General features: G+C 40.3%; 1 protein-coding gene across 1 annotated transcript in view; it reads left to right on the forward strand.

Moving 5' to 3' along the window:
* Nucleotides 1–23096, forward strand: part of ITGA9 (integrin subunit alpha 9) — a 230381-nt gene that overhangs the window by 183617 nt on the left and 23668 nt on the right. Inside the window, exons 24-26 of the mRNA XM_055707897.1 lie at nt 14720–14845; nt 15437–15556; nt 17236–17337. Coding sequence (XP_055563872.1) covers nt 14720–14845; nt 15437–15556; nt 17236–17337 — 348 coding nt within the window. The remainder of the gene's footprint in view (nt 1–14719; nt 14846–15436; nt 15557–17235; nt 17338–23096) is intronic.

Here is a 23096-nt window from a genome sequence, read left to right on the forward strand (position 1 = left end):
CTTGCGCTTAACTTGGTTTTGATTGCTGTTGTACCTCAGATGGCTTGCTTAAAGGAGGCCCAGCTGGGTGGTGTGGTCTTGGGCACTGTGATAATAAATATTTGCAGGGTTTGTATCCTTTTTTGCTAGGAACAGGTTGCATTTGCCCCCACGTTATTTCATGTCTGGCTTCTACTTTGCAGTTTGTCTTTGTAGAAATTTCAAACTGCTGTTGTGAGACCTATTCGCATGGCAGGCAGAGGAGTGCTAGTAGACAAGTATGGTTTTATGAGATGTCTACATGATACACTGGCATACCCTGGGTCATTTCGAGCACTGGTTTTGGGTATGTGGTCAGAAGGAGTCTAATACATGACTTTTTGAGCACCTTTGACATGTTAATAAATGTTATCCAAGCAAATCCTGTTTGGGATAGTGGTTATCCCTGCTTTACAGATAAATAATTGAAACACCAAATGGTTTGCCTGAGGTCACACAGGAAATTTCTGTCAGAGCCAGGCACTGAACCCATGTCTCCCTAGTCTTGCTGTTGTAACAGGAAAAGCATCCTACTCTCTTTCCTCCTGCTTCTCTCCCACTGAGTTTTTATTGACTGAAAAGGGAACTAAAATCATGGAGCTCTTCATCTTTTCACATACCAAATATACTTAAAGAAACAAACAAAACAAAACAAACCAAACAAAAAAAAAAAGCAAGCAGCAGATCGGAATGAACTTTGGAAAACAAGTTATAACAGCTGTTTTTCAAGAGCATTTTTGTAAGAATAGTCATTAAATATTTCAAGCTTTTGCTTAGTTTTAACTTCCCAGAATCTAAACTGCAGTAAAGCTGGTAGTATCCTTTCAGACAGTGCAGGTGTTTCTGTAATTGTACCTTTACACTGATAATCTAACCATTCTAGGTGTCAGTGTTGCTGGACCTTTCAGAATAACTGACATTAATACAGGGGATTAGGAATTGTCATTTATCTGTGACTGAAACTGTTGATACAGCAATTGGTATTTGATTACATCATGGGTTGGGGTTTTTTTAAAGTTAATAATTATTTTGCCACTTCTCTGATATACAGTACAGCTGTGAAATTTACGGGTGAAAATGCATAGTGAAACCAGTAGAGTTTGTGTCTTAAATACACATACATCACACAAGATAGTGCCAGGAACTAATTCCTTCATATTGTGTTGACTGATCTAGTCTTTCAGGCACAAAAAATAATAAAAGGAAGAGAGTCACATATGGCCCACTGGAATGGCCTTTATCTCTGGGAGGTGTTAATAGGAATTATTATCTTGCTGCTCTTAGAGGAAATGACAGTCCTCATGCTTCCTCTGTTCTTGTTGCTCTAAGCTTTTGGCTTTATTGCAGAAAATGCTTTAAGATTTTCTTCCCGGGAATTTCAAGTCAGAGATGTTTTTGGCATTTGGAGTTCTGCCTTAGAGATGTTCAGACACTCTTCAAAGGGTCTTGGGAGTTTCTGCAGCACTTCCCCCAACAAACACCTTATATATAAAGGAAACAAGTCACCAGTGAAAGCCAGAAATAGAAAACTAGAAAAAAAAATAATCAAGTTAACTTCCTCCCCATCAGAAATTTCAAACTAAAAGGAAATGCTAGAAGTTTTACAAGTCATTTTAACTAGGGAATTTCACTAGTGACATTTGATTTTACATAGTAGATACTGAAATTCTGCAGTAGTAAATGGTATTTTGGAAGCAGATAAGAACAAATTAGCACTCGTTTGTTTTTATGTATTTTTGTATTGCTTTCTTGCAGAGGTTTCAAGCCAGGTTAAAAACATAGTAAATGAAAGAACTCAGCTTGTTGGTAAAAGTGTTATGATGGGAACAGTATAGGTGATGGCACAGAAGAGCTTCACCCAAACAGAGTGCAGTGGAGTTAGTGTTAAGAGAGAGATGTATATTCTCCACACTTCAAGCCATTGATTATCTGTTCTTCCACAAAGGGAAACAGTGCTCATTATGCTTGTGTGTGTTTTGGTTTTGAGCTGAAAGATTAGTAATTTCCTTTGGGTATCCAGCTAATTTGGAGGGCAAGGGAAGTGCTACTTGACTTGCCAGCCAAGGAGCTGCTTTCCAGGGCATCCAAAAAGATTGTCACAATGGGAGTTCCTACCAAATTAGCCAGGGTATTTCCTGAAGCTGTTGATAAATTAGCAATATGTCTGGGATTACTCTGATGCTGGATTTATGGAACTGGATCAGATTGTTGCCTGCCTATTTATTTAGTTTCCAGCAAAGGTAAACACGATTGTGATGAACGAGGGACGAACAGTTGGAAATAGGGTTTGTCTGTTTGAACTGGAAGCCAACTGCAGTGCAAGCAGATGATTGTCACCCCTCCTCTGGAGGGCCCAAACTCTGCAGGGATGCCAGGTTGTTTAGACTCCACTCAGACAGTTGTCCCCAGCATCAAAGACACACGGTGTTAACCCAGAGCAAGTACCATGTGCACTTGTGGGGTTTTGGAAGGAGCTATTGCTGCTTCTATTGCATGCATCATGCAGGCCAGCAAGTGCTGATTTATTATTTTTTTCAAGAGCCTGTTTAGGTGAATCAATACTGAGGATATAAAGAATTGTGTTGTTATTGCTGAGATGATAATCTTGTTGTAAAGTGAGATGCATGTGTTGCAAGACAGTCTCTTCAAAGAGTTTCCAGTCTAGGCAATGAAATAAAAGGGAATTCAGAGAAAGGAGGGAGAAGGAAAGAAACAGTGTCCTCAATTTTCTGATGAGAAACTCCCTCCGTGCATGTAGCTTTTGATATCTTAAGTGTAGTAATTAGTGTTTTAGTAATTACTACTAATAGAATATTTTAAAATTACTATGTTTTCTTACTCTAGTAATTAATGGGGAGAGAGAGAGAGAGGCATCGAAACAACTCTGGAGAAGCACTTGCCAGTCTCCATTGACAATACAAAAGCCTTCTAGTCTCCCTGAGTTTCCCTAGGTGTCTAAGCTTAGCCTTTAAGAATTGTCTCCACAGACTGAAAAATGGGTTAAACCTGAGTCTTGTGAAGCCTGCTGCCGTTAAGGATGAGCGTGCCACTTAGCTCAAGCCCCTATTTTCTGGTCCAGCGTTCCCATCACTTTTTGGTTAGGGAGCAAAATAACAAGTGCTTTTGTTGGAAGGACAAACAGAAGTCCTCCAGTTGTTCTACTTGGCATTTTCACTCCATACTTCTGTCTGAGAAGGTGAGACCTGGATTGTGCCTTTATGAAAGCTGGGTATCAGTTAGATTTAAAAAATAATAATAAAGAACAGCTGAACTGGAAATGAATTAACAGCATGGAGGAGTAGAAAATAATTCCTTTTCGAAGTTGCCTTTTAACTTAATGGCTGCCTGAGCATGGGACTGTAGAGAAGTTTGTCATGTTCAATAAGGAAAGCTGTTGAAATGAACATTATTCTTTCCCTGTGAATGTTGAAGCAGAAAAAGTAAAATGGAGTCAGTCCCAGAGCCACAAGTCTTTCCTGGCTGATGACAGGTTACATTTTTAAGGCCAGTTTTGTGTAGCGCTCATGTCATTTTTCTTTCTGGCATTTGCACAGTAATGTGTGCAAGGAGCAGGAAGACATTAAGGGGAAGAGTTAAAGCTTGCTGTCTTGTTCTGTGAAAGGTCTCAGGCTGCTTGAGGTTTTTCTTCACTTGTATAACGAAAAAGAAATCTTTGCAATTTGAAAACCTCAAGTGGAATTTCTGCTTATTATCTGTAGGTTATTATCTTGCAGCATAAGAATAAGATGCTTCAGCTACTGCACTGCCGATGTTTAAAACCATAAGCAAAGGAGGGCTGTCAAAGCTCTTTAAAGTGCTGGTAGTGCACGAGTGCTCCTTGAAGCATATGTTCAGATTTTCAGGCTCACTGTTGCACACTCCATGTACAGAAGCAAACCTGTATATCATTATGTAGAAACCCCCTTGTTTGTTGGCAGCCAGTTTAAAATTGTTTAGTTTCTGTCTTTTGAAGTTTCAGGTCTTGGCTGTAAAAACATATATACGCAGTCCCAGCATGTGAAGGTATAAATATTTGCTGCTAGTACTTCATGTAGCATTTTTTTTTTCCAGCAGCAATGTAAGCTGCTGCTGGTTGCCACTGTTGATACGAGGATTGTATAGGAACATTTTGGATTTACAGCAAGATTTATTTTAGCCCTTTGTATTAGTCATCCCCCCTGTAGTCTCTTCATTTCAGTGTTTGTTATACACATGCTGACATACACATATTTTGGCACCATATTTAAAGGCATAGCTAGATTGCAGGAGGAAATTATTAATTCCAGGGAATGTATTATACAGAAACTTGCTGACCTTCCTGCCTCTTTCACTTTGATTACTTCTTTAAATGGCTATTCCAAAACATTTTGCTTAGGCAGTTGGAGGTGTCTCCCCCACCTCCTGTTTAGAGCACCTCTGCGATAGCAACTAAATCTGGTTTTGCCTGGGAGTCCTGTCACTTGAACTGGTGCATCTGCCTGCTCCTGGGATGGCTGTGAGGGGAGGCAGAAGCATACCCCTTGGTCCAGCATGGCATGACATGGGAAGCAGGACCCCGGAGCAGCTCAGAAAGAGCTCTCATAAACATCTTCCTAATGTCAGCATGATAAACTGAAGCTCTTTCAGTGAAGAGGAGCTTAGCTCTCGTTTAGTTTTCATTGTTATACAGGAAAGGGTGCCTGACCATAAAATTAAGTTCTTTCCTGAGCTGGGACCTTAAAATAAATATAAAGTGGAGAAAAAAAAAATCATGGCATTTTTGCTTTACAGGAGCCATCTGAATCACTATACAAAAGCTGTGTCTTGTTCAGAGTTCACTGCAGTTAGAGCATTTCAAAATAATCTTTTCATGCATTGCTGGATAGTCCCTTGAGGATACAGCAAAATGGCTTAACATGGCAGAAAGTTTTCTGTGACTTCCTAGTTTGGATTTTTAGCTGAAAACTGGGTTTGAATACATTTTTTATTTGTTTTCACCAAATCTTCTAGCAAGGAGAGTGCTGTAGTATTTGCATAAGCTGTGATTATTTTTTTTTTAAATCCTAGAGTATGTTTGTGGAAAATATATTTTGAATGTAGAAAAAAAAAATATATTTCAAGAAAGGCTAGTACTAAGAAAATCAAGGCCATCAAAACATGGAAAAAATGCACTGTGATCTAAGTATTAAATCAGACCATGGCAACATTTGCTGTGTTCACTGGTCACAATTAGCTTCTAAACTCAAGAAGTGAACTCTGTCAGATTACTTAGTTATTGAAATTTTCCAGCACTCTCGCTCCCCATGACCTTCTCTCATGACCTGTCGATACGATGTGCCAGTCTGATAAATGGTTTGGATCAACTAAAAGTGTTGCTACTTTGTGAACTGCCTATAGGTCCTATTTTCTTGGCTGAGTGTGTGCAATTTCAAATTTGAAAAAGGTGGCTGATCTGCCTTTTTATAAAAGTTAGTTTCAGATAAAGAAAGAAGTCTTATGAAGTGAGTTGAGTATATACAGTAGCTCTTATCAAATTAATGAGGGAAGCAGATAGATACCACAGTAATCAGGAGTTTTACTGAGGTATGGAAAAAAATATATGGTAGACTTTTTGTAGCTTCCCAGCCAGAGAAGGAAGCCTCTCCTGGTGAAGGAACTACTGAATGAGGAAAGAAGAGAGCCTACAAACTATTATTATTATTTTATATATATATATATAAAATTTTGAAGGAATGTAAGAATTGCATCCTTTCACCATTTTCCCATTGGTGAAGGTGTTCCTGCCAAAAAACAATGAAGGAGGAAATTCAAGAAAGAGCTGATCGATTAATTCTTTTAGCTTACATGATGATGTAAGGTTATTCCGATTCATAAACTAGCCTTTCTCTTCTGTAATAAAATACAAGATTTGTGGTTTAAATGTAAATTTGGAAACCAAGAAAGGAAGGGTATTTGTGTGTAGAAACTCTAGTTCCCATTTGATGGGAGAAGGATTTTACGCGCTGTTCGTGTATCACAGTGGAAATCAGCATCTTTTGTCATATTTCTTTCCATACTTTGAAAGTACAGCATTCCAGTCTTTTGCAGGGTACCAGGTAGTATCAAAAGTCTCAGTAAATCAGAACTTTGAGGATGTCCTGGAAACAAAGGACATCTACCTAACTTAAAATACAACACTACCACACCACCCCCCAAGAGAGTTGTTTTAATGAAGATGACTCATTTAATCTTCGAGTGTCTACAATAGATCAGCAAAATTGTCCTCTTGAAGGTCCTACCTTCTCTCCACTGCCTCTAAAGAGAACTTAGATCTTCAAGCTGAGTTCAGGTACCTTTTTGATACAGGCAAGTATCTGCTTTAGCAAAATATCCCACCTGAACTGTTTGAGCCCTACAGGAAATGTATTTATCTGCAATCTTCAGAACTTTTCATCCTAACTTCAATGCAACCCATGAGGAAGGTCAAACAATTAAGTAAAGAAAAACTATGGGCTTATTTGTGGTTTATGCACCATAGGAAAGGCTGTAGAAAGGGATGTGCTGGAGACAGGTGGAACCTAGCTGAAGGAGCATGGAACCCCAAGTGCTCTCAGGGGCTTTTTAAATAGAGGCATACCTTAAGATCTATTTGCTCCCTCATACATTGGTTAGGTATTTCAACAACTCATCATAGTGGCAATGTAGCTGTCAATCTCTTGGATTTCAGCTGTTAAAGGCTTATGTATAAGGAGCACGTGACTGTTACAGGTAAACTGGTTTCCATGTAAGATGGTGTTCATTCATTCGGAGGTCTGAACCTTCTGTGGACCTTGCAGTTAAATCAGATGAGTGGTCAGTCTTTCTTCTCACTGTGTACATATGGCAGTGCCCTCTGCCTAAAAAAGAAGCCGCTGTCTTGTAAGGCAGGAACTTTAAATCAGACATCTTAGGTTTTTTTGCTAAACTGGGTAGGCAGCACTAGTTCTTGAGAGTGGTACTTCTGGGGATTGCTGCTAAGTATGTGCAAAGTGGTTGCAGGGCCAAGACCAGGCAAATGCTGCAGGATTATGCTAATCAAACACACTTAACAGGTTATTTAATTGAGCTGTAGGGTTAAGTGCACCAGAAAAACATCTACAGGCGTTACAATCAGGTTAGCACAGATTTATGCCAAACACACATCTGGTATTCTTTTCGCTGGAAGAGCAAAAGCCAGAGCTACAGTGGAGTACTCTATGCTGATTTAATGCTTTAGCATCTCTACTTTGCTGTTTAAATCTTGCCTCTCCTCATGCTGTTTAAGTTTACCTATTGGATGTGTAGAGTACTAGTTTTCCTTAGTGGCATTGCTATTTTTAGTCAAAGTCTTTCAAGAGTTGTGTAAAATGGGTTAATTTAAAAGTTTCTTTTCTGTTGTTTCAGTGGCTTTTAAATTTATTGCCAGAATCAACAAAACTGCTCTGATTCAAACATGTTTCATTATCTGTGAATATTAAACGTTTTTGGCATATGGAGCAAGTACTCAGATAACATATTTACATAACTTATTTGTCTACTGTTGAAAGTCTGACCTTGTCTGGAATTTCTTGTCAGTACCTTTTCTTTTTTTTTTTTCTCAGCGTGACATGTTAGGTTAACCATGCCTACCAATTCATCTCTGTTCGCCTACTAAAGGGTGAATCAGTATCTTTATTCAGGGCACACATATACATTTTTTCCTTAATATTAGGATGAATGTGCTGTGGTTAGTAACAAAGAAACAAAAGTGCATCTGTTATTTATTATCCAGTTTGCAAACTTGAACCACTGATCAGGCATTTGTACATAAAGAAAACAGTAAAAAAAAAAAAAGAAAAAAGAAAAAAACCAACACAAAATAAAACAAAAAAAAAAAAACTAGTAAGAAAAAAGAAATATGTAAAAACTATCTGGCAGCAATTTTGAGAAGACTATGGCCAAACTGTTGTTTGGAGCCAGCATACCCCAGGGCTGATGAGAAAGGCATCCATTTCAGAGCTGAACAATGTTAGCAATTTTCTGAAATGACTGACCTGTGTTCAGACCTTGAGCATGTTTCCTGCAGCTAAAATTACTATTTCAAATATTTTGTGTCTCATGACACTTCCCCTGAGCTTGCCCCCACACTTTGTCCATGATCGGACATGGGTTTGGTTCCATACTTACAGCTGGTTTCCACCTTCACCTTGCTTTGTGTCAGCTTAATTCTGCTGGCTTCCAGTCTCTCACTATATAATAGCTAGTGATGATTTAGTTCAAGAGGGGAATCAGGCTTACTGGAAGACCCTGGAGACACTTAAGTTTTAACACCATGATGAATTCTTTTGCATTAATGGGAGCTATTGTTGTCTATAAGGAGTAAGCTGAAGATACACATTTACTTGCCTGTTTATCTTGTAAAATGCTTATCATTAAGTATGGGATTAGCCTTTGGTTTCTTATATGCAGCATGCAGCAGGGAGATTGTACCTAAGGCTTAACTGGAAGCAACAGATAGTTTCCTTTTATTTTTCAGTTTCATTCCTCCAAGAGATTCCTATCACATGCACATACTTAACCCTATGCCAACTGCTAATTTCTTCTTCCCTGTGCTTGGTCCTCAGCTGACCTTCCCAGCTCCCTGTCTGGAAATTCTATTAAACTTCCCTCTCAGGCTGACATCTTTTGGAGGATACAGGGCTCCGAAAAAATGGAGGGGCTCACCTTTGATGCCTGTTGAATGAGTTGAGGTTAAGTCTAGAAGAGGCCGCTGTCTTTCAGTCTACCTGTGAAGTTTATCCTACAGGCAGTGTGTCCTGAACCCTTAAAATGTTTGCTAACAAATGCCAACATGCCTTTCTTAAAGGCCCCAAAGGCTTGCTAGCAATTGCCATGTTCTGACAGTAGCTACGGATGAGCAGAAATGAGTACCCTAAAGGTGGGTGACAGAGCTGCTAGTAGAAGGGGGATATGCTGAGGCAGTGAGGTGTATTATTCCTGCTGCAAACTCCAACCCCCCTAAACCCATGGCTCACCTGAATTAGAAATGTTCAAAGTGTTTCATTGACAACCCTGGGAAGTCAGAGAGGATGAACCCTGTGGTCGTAGTAAATGCAGCATGCTATTCCCATACAGCCCAATTAAACATACTGCAGCTTTTTTTAGGATGTAATGTTTATGGAGCGTACATGATACGTTTTACATGCAAGTGTTTCATTCAGAAATGTCCTCCTGCCACTTTTTCTAAAGGGTGGTGTAATCGGTATGATTAAAAATTGTTGCTATTTTATGGGTTTGCCCCTGCTCTGTAAGACTTTTCAAATATTCAGAGTCCACTAAAGTTGTCCTGTGGGAATTTCTTCCTTGTTGCAGACACAGCATTTTTAAAGTATGAAGTAACGCACTTGCTTTCTCCAGTGGTTACGTCTTGTCTCTGAGAAGCTTAGTGGTTTGTGCTGACAACAAAAAGTTGGCACAGTAACCCATTATATAGGCTGTCCTGTTTAAACATTGTCTCTCAAGTGTGTTTATGGGCCCTTTAAGGGAACAACAACTGCCAGTAAATTAACAAAGCTAGAGACTAACTTGTCTCTGAACGTGTGGCCATTTATGGGGAGAGTAGGCAGCATAAGGGATATTCCCCTTTTCTGTATGATGATGGATTTAGTAGTGTTATTAGCCTTTGCAAGAGTTATGGTGCCCTTTAGAAGCCTGTTATGCAAGGTGCCATTTACAGTCTGTGTAGTACAAGTGTTCTGGCTTATATGCAATGTGCGTAAACACAGAGAGATATCTATGCACACATTGAACACAATATAAAAATACATATATACACACACACACACTCTCTCATGAGTGAGTAGTGATTTTTCAGTCCCTTAGATGTTGGATGTCCAGCTAAACCTCTCTAAAAGGTGGTGATTTTTGAAGCGTCACGTGTCCACCTTCTGAAGGCAGGCCTGTTGGGTGTCTCAGTGAGGAACGCAGCCATCACATCTCTGTATTGGAAATTGTAGATGGCTATTTTGGCATCCAGTGACGTTCAAGAGTGCAGGTGAGATCTGAATGCAGGCTGTGCTGGCTTGAATAACTCTGATATTCCACAGTGGGAATATTAGCGTGATTTTTTTATTATTATTATTTACCTTTCTTAGCCTTGGGGCTGAGCAGTTTGATAAAAGTTCCTGTGAACTTCAGATTAAAAACTAGGAAAAAACTAACGCACTTGAAGCATTGATGTTAGGTGTTGTGCAGTCTATGACAAGGTGTTCCTAGAGAATAGGAACATCCCTACATGTGGACAGCCTGGTAAAAAGAAACTATTGTCAGTAAAAACTTGCATAGGAAAATCTTACTTTTGTTCATGTTGGTTTGCCTCGTGTGGAAGTTGAAGACATTGTTCGAGATGGTCAAAGCATGCTTCATTCTAGTTAGAACAGTGACAAATCATAATAAATAGTCCAAGTTATAAATTTTTGTGGAGATTTTTAAAAAAAAATATTTGGGTTTCCATCAGAATAATCACCCATTACGAATTTTTTAATTTAGAATTGAAAATCTGAAAATGTAATTTTTTTTGCAAAAATACAATTATTTTTTTTTAATTGGAAAGTTTTTCCAGGAGTTGAAGTGTGGGATCGGTAGTTGCTGATGTTCAGTTCTGTGTCACAAATGCTATTACTCTGGAAAAAAAAATTATATATGTAGCAGCCAATGCTATATGTGAGAGTGTAGACTATTGTATGTAGAGAAGAAGAAAAAGTAGAAAATAATTTAAGGCATTTGGAATTATTGTTATGCCATTTTTTCTTCAGTGTAAATCTGCTCAATGAAATCTGCTAGGTCAGGTTCAAAAAAAAAAATCGCTTCCAGTTATGGAGGAATTCTGTATAGTCAAGACTGACTGTAACTTTTTTGTTCAAGAAGGGTTTGCTTATGTAGACATATAACAGTTCTAATATCTAAGAAACCATATGAATTCCAGGAGTCCTGTTCATAGGAGTTAATGCAATATCCACACTCACGGGTGAAAAAAATGAAAACTTGTTTTTAGCAAGTGTGCATAATGTCTATTTTGTGCAGGTTTGGAGTCATCACCCTTTGCAGAAGTTCTGCTGGGCTGAAGACCAAGGTGTGCCTTACAGTGCTTCTTTACTAACATCTTAGTTCAGTCCAGAAAGTGAACTCTGAAAGCAAAATCCCCAGCCCTCCTTACGCAGGGAGTTGTGGTTCACATCGCAGAGTGCACCAACTGGATTCCTTTGGGGGCAAAAGAAACACAAAAGAGCACTCAAAGGGTGCACTTAACACTCACTTGTGGCTGCAGCATAGGCAGGCCACAGCACCAGACTCAGAGCGACATAGGAAAGTATGTGATATGGACATCAGGTGCTGAGGATGCTACGGTTCACCTTTTTGTCTGACCAACTTTATGTGCTACTGTAGACTTTGTCTACATCTGTCTGGGTACAGGTTTTAGGTACGCTTCCAGTACAGGAGGCTTAATTGTATTGCCAGTGCACCACACTGCAAATGATTGTATACAGGACTTTAAAACAGGTAGGTACCTTCTGGAAAACAGAATGAAACAAACTTCAGCAGAGACAGCTCTGACACAGCTCCTTGAAAGTCCCTCCTTGGGAGGCTACAGGGCTGCTCCTGCTTGGTACCTTGCTCAGGACAGAATTTTTATTTCTCAAGCTGCAGTCTTAATGTCTTAAAGGATTTAAGAGAGCTTCCCTTCCGTTCCTGTTCCCCCTGCCCCAGTTTTGTTGTTGGTTGTTTGTGTTGGGATTTGGATGTTGATTTTCCTCTGTGGTTTCTGTATAGTCCTTGTACTGAGTACAAAGGTAACACACATCTCTTTCCACACCCTCTGCACTGCTCCGAAAACCTCCTCCTGCTATTTCTGTGAGATGTTAGATCCCAGGTCCTGGGAAGATTACTTTGAGGGTTGTTCCTTTCTGTTTATTGGCTGCTGAGATGACATGGAAATTTCAAAAAAGCACTAGTATGTCACGTACCCTGAAACTGCAAGACTTTGTCAAAGAGCCGTTCAAAAGATGTGTGCAGTTCTTGCATCTATAAATCGTAAACATTTGCTCATGTAAAGCCCTTAAACTTTGCCAGAAATGTTCTTCTCTATGTACCAGATTATGGCGTTGGTCACAAGGAATAAAACAGGTGGCTGGGGTAGCGCTGTGTTTGAAAGGAGAGGCTCACACATGAGGCCAAATCCTGATTTGTATTTCAGAGATGCGGTTCAGTCTCAGCATAATGCAGGCAGGAGCTCTGTGCTGAGATGTTATTTAGCTGGTTGATTTCCTAGAGCTGAAGTTTTAATTGAAAACAAAGTTTAATGAAAAATTACCGCAGTTATATCTGACTGGTTGAGTGAACCATTAAACTTGTAAAAATTGAGGAAAGTAAGAGATGATGTGAAATGTAACTGTCTGACAGTCACCCTAACAAAACCAGCCAACCAACCAAAAATAATTAAAAAAAAAAAAAAAAAAAAACCAACAACAAAACACAGCTATGACCAGTCCTTTGGAAAGGCTGAATTTCCTTCTGCCTCAGCATGATCCACCCATGTGTCAAAGTTTTTAGTTACTTTTTTCCTAGTTCTGTGGCTCTGCTGTTTCAAAGAGTGCTAAAGGGAACAGAGTGCTTCCCAGGTGCCTGGCGTTCTTTCCTGCCTACTGGCTGTCTGCATACGCTGACCGACCACAGATACACGGATGAGTATGACCTAATTTCTGCCTGGTTGAATTCCCCAAATTCTGCAGACCAAGCAGTAGTGTCTGCCGCCTTCTAGGAAGTGGCATCTGCCTTTGGCTACCAAAACAGGCTACAGGTGACCTGCTGGTCTGTTCCAGAGCAGCTCAGGTGGCAAGAGGTGCTTGGTTCTTGCATGTGTCCCTCCTAAGATGGGTTGAGGCATTGAATTTAGTAATTGCCTCGTGTAGGATTGCTACATACTTGGCAGAGAGAAAAAGGTATTCCCAAGTTCAGACTTAGTCCTCTGAAGGTGCCTGCCTTTGTTTCAGCTAAAATGTTTTAAAAAGGATGAGATGTAGCCAAGCTTCAGTTTAAGAAAAGATAATCATTTAGAGAAAAAAGGGCCAGGTTTATGTTGCTTCATGCCAGATAATTTATTTTAGTCTTGTGAGGCATTTCTTCTTTGGTTTGTTCTTACTCTGTGTTTGTACAGGATGTAAAGCAGAACTATTTGAAAAGTACACCAAAAGCTGGGATAGTGCAGAAGCTCATACTGTCCTTTCTGTATCTCTTGCATGAATCTAATGACATCTGTCCAGGTCTCTCTAATAATTCAAACTTTCAGAGAGAAAAAGGAAATAGTGAATAGGTCTTGACTCTTTGCTGTTCTTGATTTAACATAAACCTTCTGGTTGATCTGGATCTAATTCCTATGTGAATGAAAGGAAAATAAATGTCAGCAGGCTTTGTGAATCTCTTACCCATGATAAATAACGAAAACTCATTCCAGGTGATCTGGACAAATGGAGAACATCATAGTCTTAGTTTTTAGTTGATCCCAAGGAGACTGTAAACTGCAGGTAGCTACCTGTGCCTGTATCTGTTGGGAACGTAAGTACAGGTTATGTAAAGATAGGTTATGAATACGTACTTCAAAGAACAGATATGAAGGACTTGTAGACTAGTGAAGCAGAAAAGGTGTATCTTACCAAGAGACATAGATATCACTTGTCTGGAAAATAGCATTTAAGATCTCGATAGACTTCTGGGGTTTGTTTGCTTTTTGGCAATACTTTGGTTAACTCAGCTATAAACTGGTTAATGCAGAATCAGACTCAGAGTGTGCACTGATTTCATATTTGTAGCAATTTTTTTTCTCCCTCTTTCAAGGTTTTGTGATTTGAATAAGGTACAAGTTTTCATCTTCTCAGTGTAGAGGTGGTGGGGAGGTCAACAGCAGGATGTGTAAGAATGTCACTTGGTGGTTTGTGGGAAAATCTCTCCCACTCTTACAATGATTAAGGGTAGCAGCGGGAGGAATTTGCTGATACTTTGTTGTCATAGTTTGTATTAAATTCCAATAGATATTTTTTTCAGTGAATATTCATAAGCCGTAAAAAGAGAGGAGGGTTTTCTAGTGCAAGGTTTCTTGACTGAAGATAATTTTATCAAAGCTTGGTAAGTTTCACTTGCTTCAAGCATCTGCTTTTCTGGACAAGTGAATAAGCTAATGATACAAAAAGTTTATTTTTGTACTATTTATGTTGAAGGCAAAGGAGCAGATTTAGTGTCCAGACTGGTGCATTTACACAAAGATTTTGTTTCTCATTAGTTCCGATGTAAGCTGTGAAACAGGCAGACTGGCCAAAGCACCAAATAATACAGTTATGATAAAGGTAAAGAACGGGGTAACACTGTTGACTTAAAATGCCATGTGATCTTGCTGAGATTTTCCTCCCCTCTCTTATCTTCAGGCTCCTACATGTGAGCTAGGTTAGATACATTTGTATCCTACCTAGTCAAGAGGCACAAGCATATCCAGAGCATGACTGGTCTGGCTTGCTTCAGATACTTTGTTTAGGATTATTTGACTCCCAAAATGCTTATTTGTCTCTTTTTACTACTAATTGGGAGTCCAGACATCCAACTCGGATGTAGGTGTGTTTTCATGGACAGGCTGACCCCACCTTCTTGTGTCATTAATTGAATTCAGAATAATAATTGTGATTTGTAATTGTGCTTGCAGGTTGGTCAGGACAAAGGAAGCTGTTCCTTTCACAGAAACCCCAGCCCATGCGTTGTTCCTCAAGAGAATGAAAATATTTTCCACACAATATTTGCTTTTTTCACAAAGTCTGGCAGAAAAGTATTGGTAAGAAAGTCCACTTAGGGCAAACTTGAACATACAGTGGGGCTTACAAAAGATTTTGCGTGGCTTAGCATGAAGAACTCAAGCAGATGCTCATTATAGAGCTACTGTTTGGTGCCTGTGTACCAATACCGATGATGTGCTGTGGGGATATCTAGCAACTTAAACAATCTGACTTTTAAATGGAAATAGGAGGTTTCAGGATGTGCAGTGGGGAGGGAGTTACCTGACACGGCAGCACACACTCGGTGACCAGAGCCCTCGCTCCCATGTTTTGCCAAAGGCACGTGAGGCAGCAGGGCCCCACACCATGCTCAGCACCTGACCTGTGCACAGGGCTGATGTGCAGCAGTGGCCCCGCTCCCCTGGCCCCAGGCACTTTCCAGGCAAGAGGGCTGAATCTTATCTGGCTTGCTTTCACGCAGGTCTCTGCCTAGCTGTCTTCAGGTCTTGAAAGTTGCTGCTATTTCAATGCAGGAGTGCTGTATTTTAGAAGTTTGCTATGTAACTTAGCTGGTGTGCTTGCTAATTGCACACAATTTGTCACTGAATTTTTTCTTCCTTTGCCTAACAGCTTTTTCTTATTTCCTGTAGGACTGTGAAAGACCAGGCAGGTCCTGCTTAATTATACGCTGCAACTTAAGCTCGCTAGCCAAAGCAGAGTCTTGCGATATAAGTGTCTACACGCTGCTGAACACTGAGATACTGAAGAAGGTACTTGCTGCGTGTGTAGTTTGTCTTAGATACCAATTTCAGCATGCTTATGGGTGCCAATGGACTCAAAACTTGCATTCCTTCCTCTCTTTACTAATGTGTTAAAAAAACACCATGGTGTAAAAAAAACCCAGATCTGTTTATCAACAGTGTGTATGGAGGTGTTAATCCTAGTTCTTACCCATTAGCCATTAAGACAGAAATAAACTGAGAAATTTATACATTGAGAAACATGAATGAGGCCCCTAATTGTATGCATGGTGTTAAGGCTAGAGACTTCTGAAAGTTGAAATGATTTCTCAAAGTTCTCATTCTGAAAAATGAAAAGTAGAGTAAGTGCATGTAAACTGTGACAAACTATCATTCCCTACGTGTAAACAGAGACGTGGCAGTTTTTTATAATTTTTAACTTCAAATAATTATTATTCAAAGAAGATACGTAGTGACCATATTAATGCTGACCTTGACATTTGTGACAAGAAACAAATGGTTGCAAGTTAATTCCTGTCTTCTCTGAAGCCACTGAATGAGACAGCAACTCTTTTACATTTCTAGTGATTGACTGTGTCTTGCCCCATTTTCCTTTACTTACAAAAATGCTGACGCTGTAATTGTGGCAAGATGCTGTAAGATTGTTAAGGAAAAAGCTGATAACACAAACCTACCTTTGATGATAGCTGCTAGATTAAAAGCATTGGAGAGAGCACCGTTATTAGAAAGCAGTTACTAAAGCAATTGATAGCCCTGAGTTATTCCAGCTGAAACCAACCAGTCTGCTAATGTTTGTTACAGGAAATATAGGCAAGGCCAGAGGCTTCAGGTATTTGTTACATGCTTATAGAAATGCTGAAGCATGTAAGCAAGTAGCTGAGTGCACACGAAATGTGCTTCTCAGAAATTCAGCCCTGTCACGGCATGGGTTCATCCTGTCTGCTGGGTCCTTTCCGAGATGAGCATTAGCAACACTCCTTTAAAAGATGTGCAGTGCTTCCGTGTCTCTGGGTCAGTATCACCACCGCATGCCATTTGCTACCTACCACCCATCCTCCCCAAGGTGAACAGCATACAAATGGCAAATCTATGAGTTGAAATGGCAGCTTATTGGAATGTGCCTGTTAAAATTCACTGTGTAAAATATAGGGAAAGTATGTATTAATAAGGGGAAGTGTACACTGAATATTTAAGCTATTTGCAGTGCACAGGTTCAAATAATTAAGAGGTTTTCACCTTGGGATATAGTTGAGTTTATCCCAGGTTTCAGGTATCCCTTTTCTATTCACCTGAAAACCAACCAGGAACTTTTCTCTGATGGTTTATACTGAGCCTGTCTGTGTTGATTGGCAACATTCTGTCTTTTGCTTTTGCAGTAAACGTGGGAAATGTTAACAGTCCAAATACAAATGATGTGTTTAAAGTCCAGTGTACATAATTTTGTTTTAATCCGAAATAACGTGCTCAGTTTTGTCTGTCTGTTACGAGTATGAGTTATACTTTTCCAGACAGGGTTTTTAAAACCAGGATATTGCTTCAATGTCAACCCAGCCTCCACTAAGCATTGTCTAGATGTGTTTAATGTTTATTACAGTGGCAAATGTTTGATGTTTTTGTTTGAAGGGGGTGGTGGTGTCCCGTCCCCCCCCCAGCCCTGAAATTACATTCTTTCTCTTTTTACTTCTCAGGACAGTTCATCAGTCATCCAGTTTGTCACAAGGGCGAGGGTGCAGGTGGACCCTGACCTCAGAGTTGTGGAGGTGCCCAACGGGAGCCCAGAAGAAAAACCAGTAAGTAAATAAGTCTGAAGAGAAAGGTTTCCTGATCCCAGTGGGCTGGAAATCATGGAGTGGTCTATGCAAACTGGAATTTGTGGCTGGCCTTGGGCTGGGCTAGCCCATAAAAGTGCCCAGGCTTTGTCTGCCTAGACTAGCAGTGCTGTGCATTGTGCTTCTGTGGTTTTGCTCTCTGTGATAACCATGCCATGACAGTGAATGATGTTATGTGGAGCAGGAAGATCTGTGTTGTACTAGCCAAAAGTGTAATACTTTGAGATATTCATGCCAAAATTAGGTTTAGCTTCCTTTTCTAGGGTTAACATCTGCTTTAATCAGATTTTCCTTGAAAACCTAGCAAAGACTTGAAACCCCAGCAAAGTCTTTTCAGATGTGCCAGTGTGAAATATTTGGAAGTATTGATGATATTTTTGGAGTTGTGAAAATGGGACAGAAGGTCTAAACTTTCAGAGATCCACTTAGCTGTTCCATTGTGCTGAGCTGGTGGAATTCATGTACGACCTGATACTGCATTTTGTGTTGATCTGTGTGAGTCTGTGTCGTGATTTAACCCTGGCTGGTAAATAAGTACCACGCAGCTGCTCGCTGACTCCCCCCTCACCCAGAGGGATGGGGGGAGAGTTGGAAAGGGAAGTAAAACTCAAGGGTTGAGATAAGAAAAATTCAATAATTGAAACAGAATAAAAATGAAAGAACAATGATAACAAAGGTGACAATAACACTTCTAATCAAAAGGGGATAGGAAAAAATAAAATTCAGAGGGAACGGAAGAAGGGAACACGTGGTGCACGGTGCAACTGCTCACCACCCACCGACCGATGCCCAGCCAGTCCCCCAGAAATGATCTGCCCACCCCAGCCACCCCCCCAGGTGTCTATACCAGGCATGATGTCCCATGGTATGGAATACCCTTTTGATTAGTTTGGGTCAGCTGACCTGGCTGTGTCCCCTCCCAATTCCTCGTGCCCCTCCAGCCTTTTTGCTAGCAAGGCCTGAGAAACTGGAAAGTCACACAACAGAGCCAAAACACAGCACTGCACTAGCTCCCAAGAAAATAACTAACTCCATCCCAGCTGAAACCAGGACAGGCTGGATTGAAAATTGAAGGGGAAATATTAAAGTTCAAGGTGTGGTTTTGACTGTAAGCAAAACTGTACAGGGTCATGTACAGTACAATCTACTGGAGAAAGAGGAGGTAATGGTTTGGTGTCCTACTACCAAGTTGCCTAATATTTATGCATAAAAATTGATCAGGATGCCACACCCAAATTCAGCTTTCTTTTTGCCATTTGAAGTTTCATTTCTTATTTCTCTCACATGAGGATCAGAGGTAATCTGGACTACTTTCAATTTCTCCTTTTGCTGTGTATTTTTGGAACATGATGTAGATCTCTCTCAGTTATCCTTTTTATCCCCAGTGATTGTCATTACCCACAGCCTATGCAACCATTCCCTCATTGGTTCCATTTCAGTGAGTGCAATTGAGGTTTGAGCGTGAGAGTATTGAGTTCAACACAGTTTTGGGAAGCACTGATGGACCAAATTAAAGCACTCATCTCAGACATACTGAATTTAAAACCCTACAGACAAAGGAAGAATTGATCCTGCATCTACTTCCTACCTTCAGTCTGAAAGTAGAGATGCCACTACAGTGACCGTCTTCACCATCATGTCTGCAACCCTAGGCTTAACTTTCTATTTTATTAGACGTGTCAGAAAAAGGAATTCTTTTATATGACAGGACCTCATTTTTTCCCTTCTGTTATTTTTTTCTTTGTCAGGTTTCTGGACCATTCTAAGAGCATTAAAAAATAGACTTGGCAGCTGAAATGCAAAACATAGCTAACCTTCCCTGGGAATGTGCCTTAGAAGTGACCTGCAGCCCTGATTGCTAATATATTGCTTGATCTCTCTTTAGCTCTGCAGCTTACATAGAGCAAATTTTGCAATTTTATGGCAGAATTTCATTAATGGTTAGAGTAACACCTGACTGGTATGCCGATGCTCCAACTGAAATGGCAGAAGCCAGGATCATTCTGACAAATAGTTTGATCTGTAAAGGGTTTTAGAATGTCTCAGAATGATAGGCACAATGGAAAATGCATGGGATTACTATTATTTAACATTCACAATTTAGAAATGCTTTTATCTAGGAATGCAAGGTCTGCTGTATTTCATTGTTATCTAATGCTTGAAAGAAAAAAGACAACAACAACAAAAAAAAAAAAACCCCAAACCATTGTCCTTTTCCCGTTCCCGGAAAGCCTTTTGTCAAGCCTTGATTTGCAATGATTATGAAGTGCACTGTGTATGCTGGGAAGCTATATTAATCTTCAAACAAGAGCTTGCTCCTAGTGCCTGGGAAGCCCTAGCTGTAAAGGAGCATGCTTGACATGTTGTAGCCATGTAGTATCAATTTGTGATTTCAAGTCTTTTCTAATGTGAGTGCCACTTGCTTCTCCTTTATGCTGTTTCCATATGTCCGTTGGCTTCGCCATTGCTGCGTGTTTTGCATAGGGTCATGTTCAGGGAAAAATTTAAGACATGTGGTTTGGCTCAAGGCATTCATTTTTCCCCCTTTCCCTTTTCTTGTGGAATGCAAAAGGGAATAGTTATTTATTGCAAGCCACAGCTATTCAGCTGGAAGTAGAGACACGAGAAATAAAATGTCTTTGTCCATACTCCTTCCTTCTTTTTTAAAGCTCATCCTGTGTTCATTTTATTGACCAGGGACTGCTGTACCATATCTGTTTGGACAGCAGCTCCTTCTGAACACTTGTGCATGGACTTCCTTAGAATCTGTTTATGAAAGTGTTCCCTAACAATGGAAAACATTTATTTTCTTAGCCACTTTGTCATGGTAAATGTGAAAAGTTTTGCTTTCTACAGCCACATGTAGACTTATTAGCACTTATTAGACTTTAATGCTTCTTTAGAACTGGGTACCCTTACTTCACTGGGCACTTTTACAATGTAGTGTACAATATCGGAGTGTAAACTATCTGTGAAGGAGACAAGAAGAAAAGGAAGACTAATCATTTGTGATGCTAGTGTAAGTGCCACCGGTGGTGGCAGGACCAGCTTTGTCAGAAACACTAGTAGACTGTTTGTGAGGGAGATGCAAAAGCTTGTGTAAATATCGGTAATCTGGATAGCAGACTGTCTTTGAAAGGAAGCTATTTAAAAAAAAAGATCCATTTATGCAATTTTCAGAAATAATTTCTCTGGATTTGGATATGGTTTTATGTGATTTGGAATGATATATTTTCTGTCTCCAGTTACAACAGGCTGTTTGAATTCTTATGTTGAACAAATCACTTGAAGGTGAGCAGAGTTTGGATTTGGCTCTGTGGTGACAGTTGTATTAACATGAGTATATATTGGCTGAAACCAGTGGTGTGGTATTTTCAGGAGACATACTTTCTTTTCTTAAGCATGTGGGTTTACATGAAGGTTTGGCTTCCTCCTCCTCTGCATGTGAGGCAAAACCAAGAAAAAGCTCCATGAGACCACGGTGGTCAAATACCAGATCCAAGAATTCACATCCTCTGCTCGATGCTTGTGTGCAGGAGTAGGAGTGCTCTTATGGCGCAGAAGGAGTTCCCTCAGTGAGTGCCATTGTGGAAGGAGGAATAGGCTGGGTTTCGCTATGCCAAAACCAGCCAAATGTGTCCAAGTGTCCCTGTCTTGAGAGTGAGGGAATGCAAAACTGAATAGATGAAAAGGGAACCCCAGATAAAATGCACACAGCTCCTGCAACCAAGTGTCCTGTAAAGCTGAAGGCTGCTGTACAGCTGTCTGGTGCTGTCAGCTCAGCACAGGTATGTTCTATCGACCCTTTGAACCTTTCTCTCCTTTGCGTGGAGTTCATTGTTCTTTCATTTTCAGCCCAGTTGTAATTCAACAGGGGCAGGCAGTTGCCTTACATGGATTTTTATTTTTTTTATCCATCCCCCACCCCTACCCCAGATTTAGATGTGTTTGTGTCTGAGATGAGAAACAAATATATTTCAGGAAAATAACAACAAAAAAGAACAACTTAAAATAATGACGTTTATGGCTCTGAAGACCTACAGAATGTTTCTGAGAGGTCTCTATATGCATATATATATGCAGAGATGTTTAAATGCATGTTCATGTGCCTAAGCTTGGTAACTTCTGCCTGCAGTGCAGAGGGCTCCTGACTTTGTCCTGTTCTCCCTTGTCTGCACTGGAAGGAGCAGCCTGTGGTACTAGACAGTGCTCATGATGTCCCAGCCTTTTTTAATGCATACCTCTTCCGCTCAGCCAGCAACCCACACCCACACCCGGCTCTTGCGTTTTAGAAACAATCAGCATTTTAAGGCACCTGTTCCTTCCAGCTTACCTCTGGGATTGGTGCAACATCCTAGCCTGGCTGGAGCCAGGTATGTGCTTCCTCCAACAGCTTTGCAGCCTCCCTGCCCATGGCTTATTTGCTGCCCTTATTGTTTTCACCATGTTTTGGTTTTCATTTTGTTATTTTGCCTTTCCATCTGTTACTGTAACAATCCCTTTATAGATTTTTCTGGTCTTTACAGTGCAGTCTCACAGGTAGAAACACACGCTTGGGTAAAGGAACAGAGCGATACACGACAGCAATAAAATACAGTTAATTTCCCAGGGATAGAGACAAGCAGGTAGCAAGGATTCCTCAGGTGTGTATTTTTCAAGAACTTCCAAGGTTGTTCTTAGTGTATGTAAATAAATAAATATATTAAAATGGATGCATATACATATATGTACAGATGTATGGGAGAATGGTGTTGCTACTGCAAGTCCCCCAAGTATAACAGCACTTGAATGGACAAGTCAGCCAGCAGTGCAGTGTGGCTTGAAACACCAGAAATATTCTGGGTGCCAGCATTTTTTTGATAAGCCAGCACCTTCCATTGTGCTGTGGTTCATGATGCAAGTGCATAAAATGCATTTAGTGCACATAAGCAAAAAGAAATGAAAATTTTGCAGTTAGGTATTTCTAACCAGATTTTGCTGAAGTATGTTTCTTGTCTTTCTGAGTCCCAGTGCAGCAACATGTGCTTATTCTGCAAAGGACTTCAGCACAGTATGAACTTTAAGTATTTGCAAAATTCCTACTCTGTTAACTTCTTGCCTGTACATTTTACTGAAATAGGGTGTTTTAAAAGTGTTAAAAAAGTACAGAATTCTGATTCTTTTCAATTTGTTCACTAAGACTATCAGAATATAGCAAATGTTTGGCACAGGCAGAAGATGAACTGGTAAATTCCCTTGTCCATGTGGGTTCAACGTTTCAGAAGTCAGTGGTAGGCTGCAGACCTCTGTGATTTCACAGAAGGGCAGTTACACTGTGTAAAACCTGACTGATGTGTGAGCTACCTACAGGTAAATGGCAAGCTACACTGCCTCCTGGGCTTCCTGGCTTTCAGATCCACAAGTACAGTGTGAAATGCAAAAGATAAATATGAAACTAAACCCCCTCATACATCGTCAAGACAACTGTGTTTTTCACTGCCTTTCCCTGGCGTTTTGTCAGAGTCTGAAAACAAGCCTGTAATCCGCTCCATATTTTATGACCGTTGCCCGTGCTTTCTCTGAGCTAGACTGCTGCTGCTCCAGCCGCCCTCTCGGGGATGCTTTCCCACCCCCCCTTATCAGTCACTGTTATCACTCCTGTCTTCTCCTTCGGTCAGGGCTGTGGGAAGTGTGCTGGGCTGGGGACTGCCTTGTGCTCCCCAGCGTGTTGGCTGCCCTAC

This window comes from Falco cherrug, chromosome 4, assembly GCF_023634085.1.
Source record: "Falco cherrug isolate bFalChe1 chromosome 4, bFalChe1.pri, whole genome shotgun sequence".
Taxonomy (NCBI): Eukaryota; Metazoa; Chordata; class Aves; order Falconiformes; family Falconidae; genus Falco; species Falco cherrug.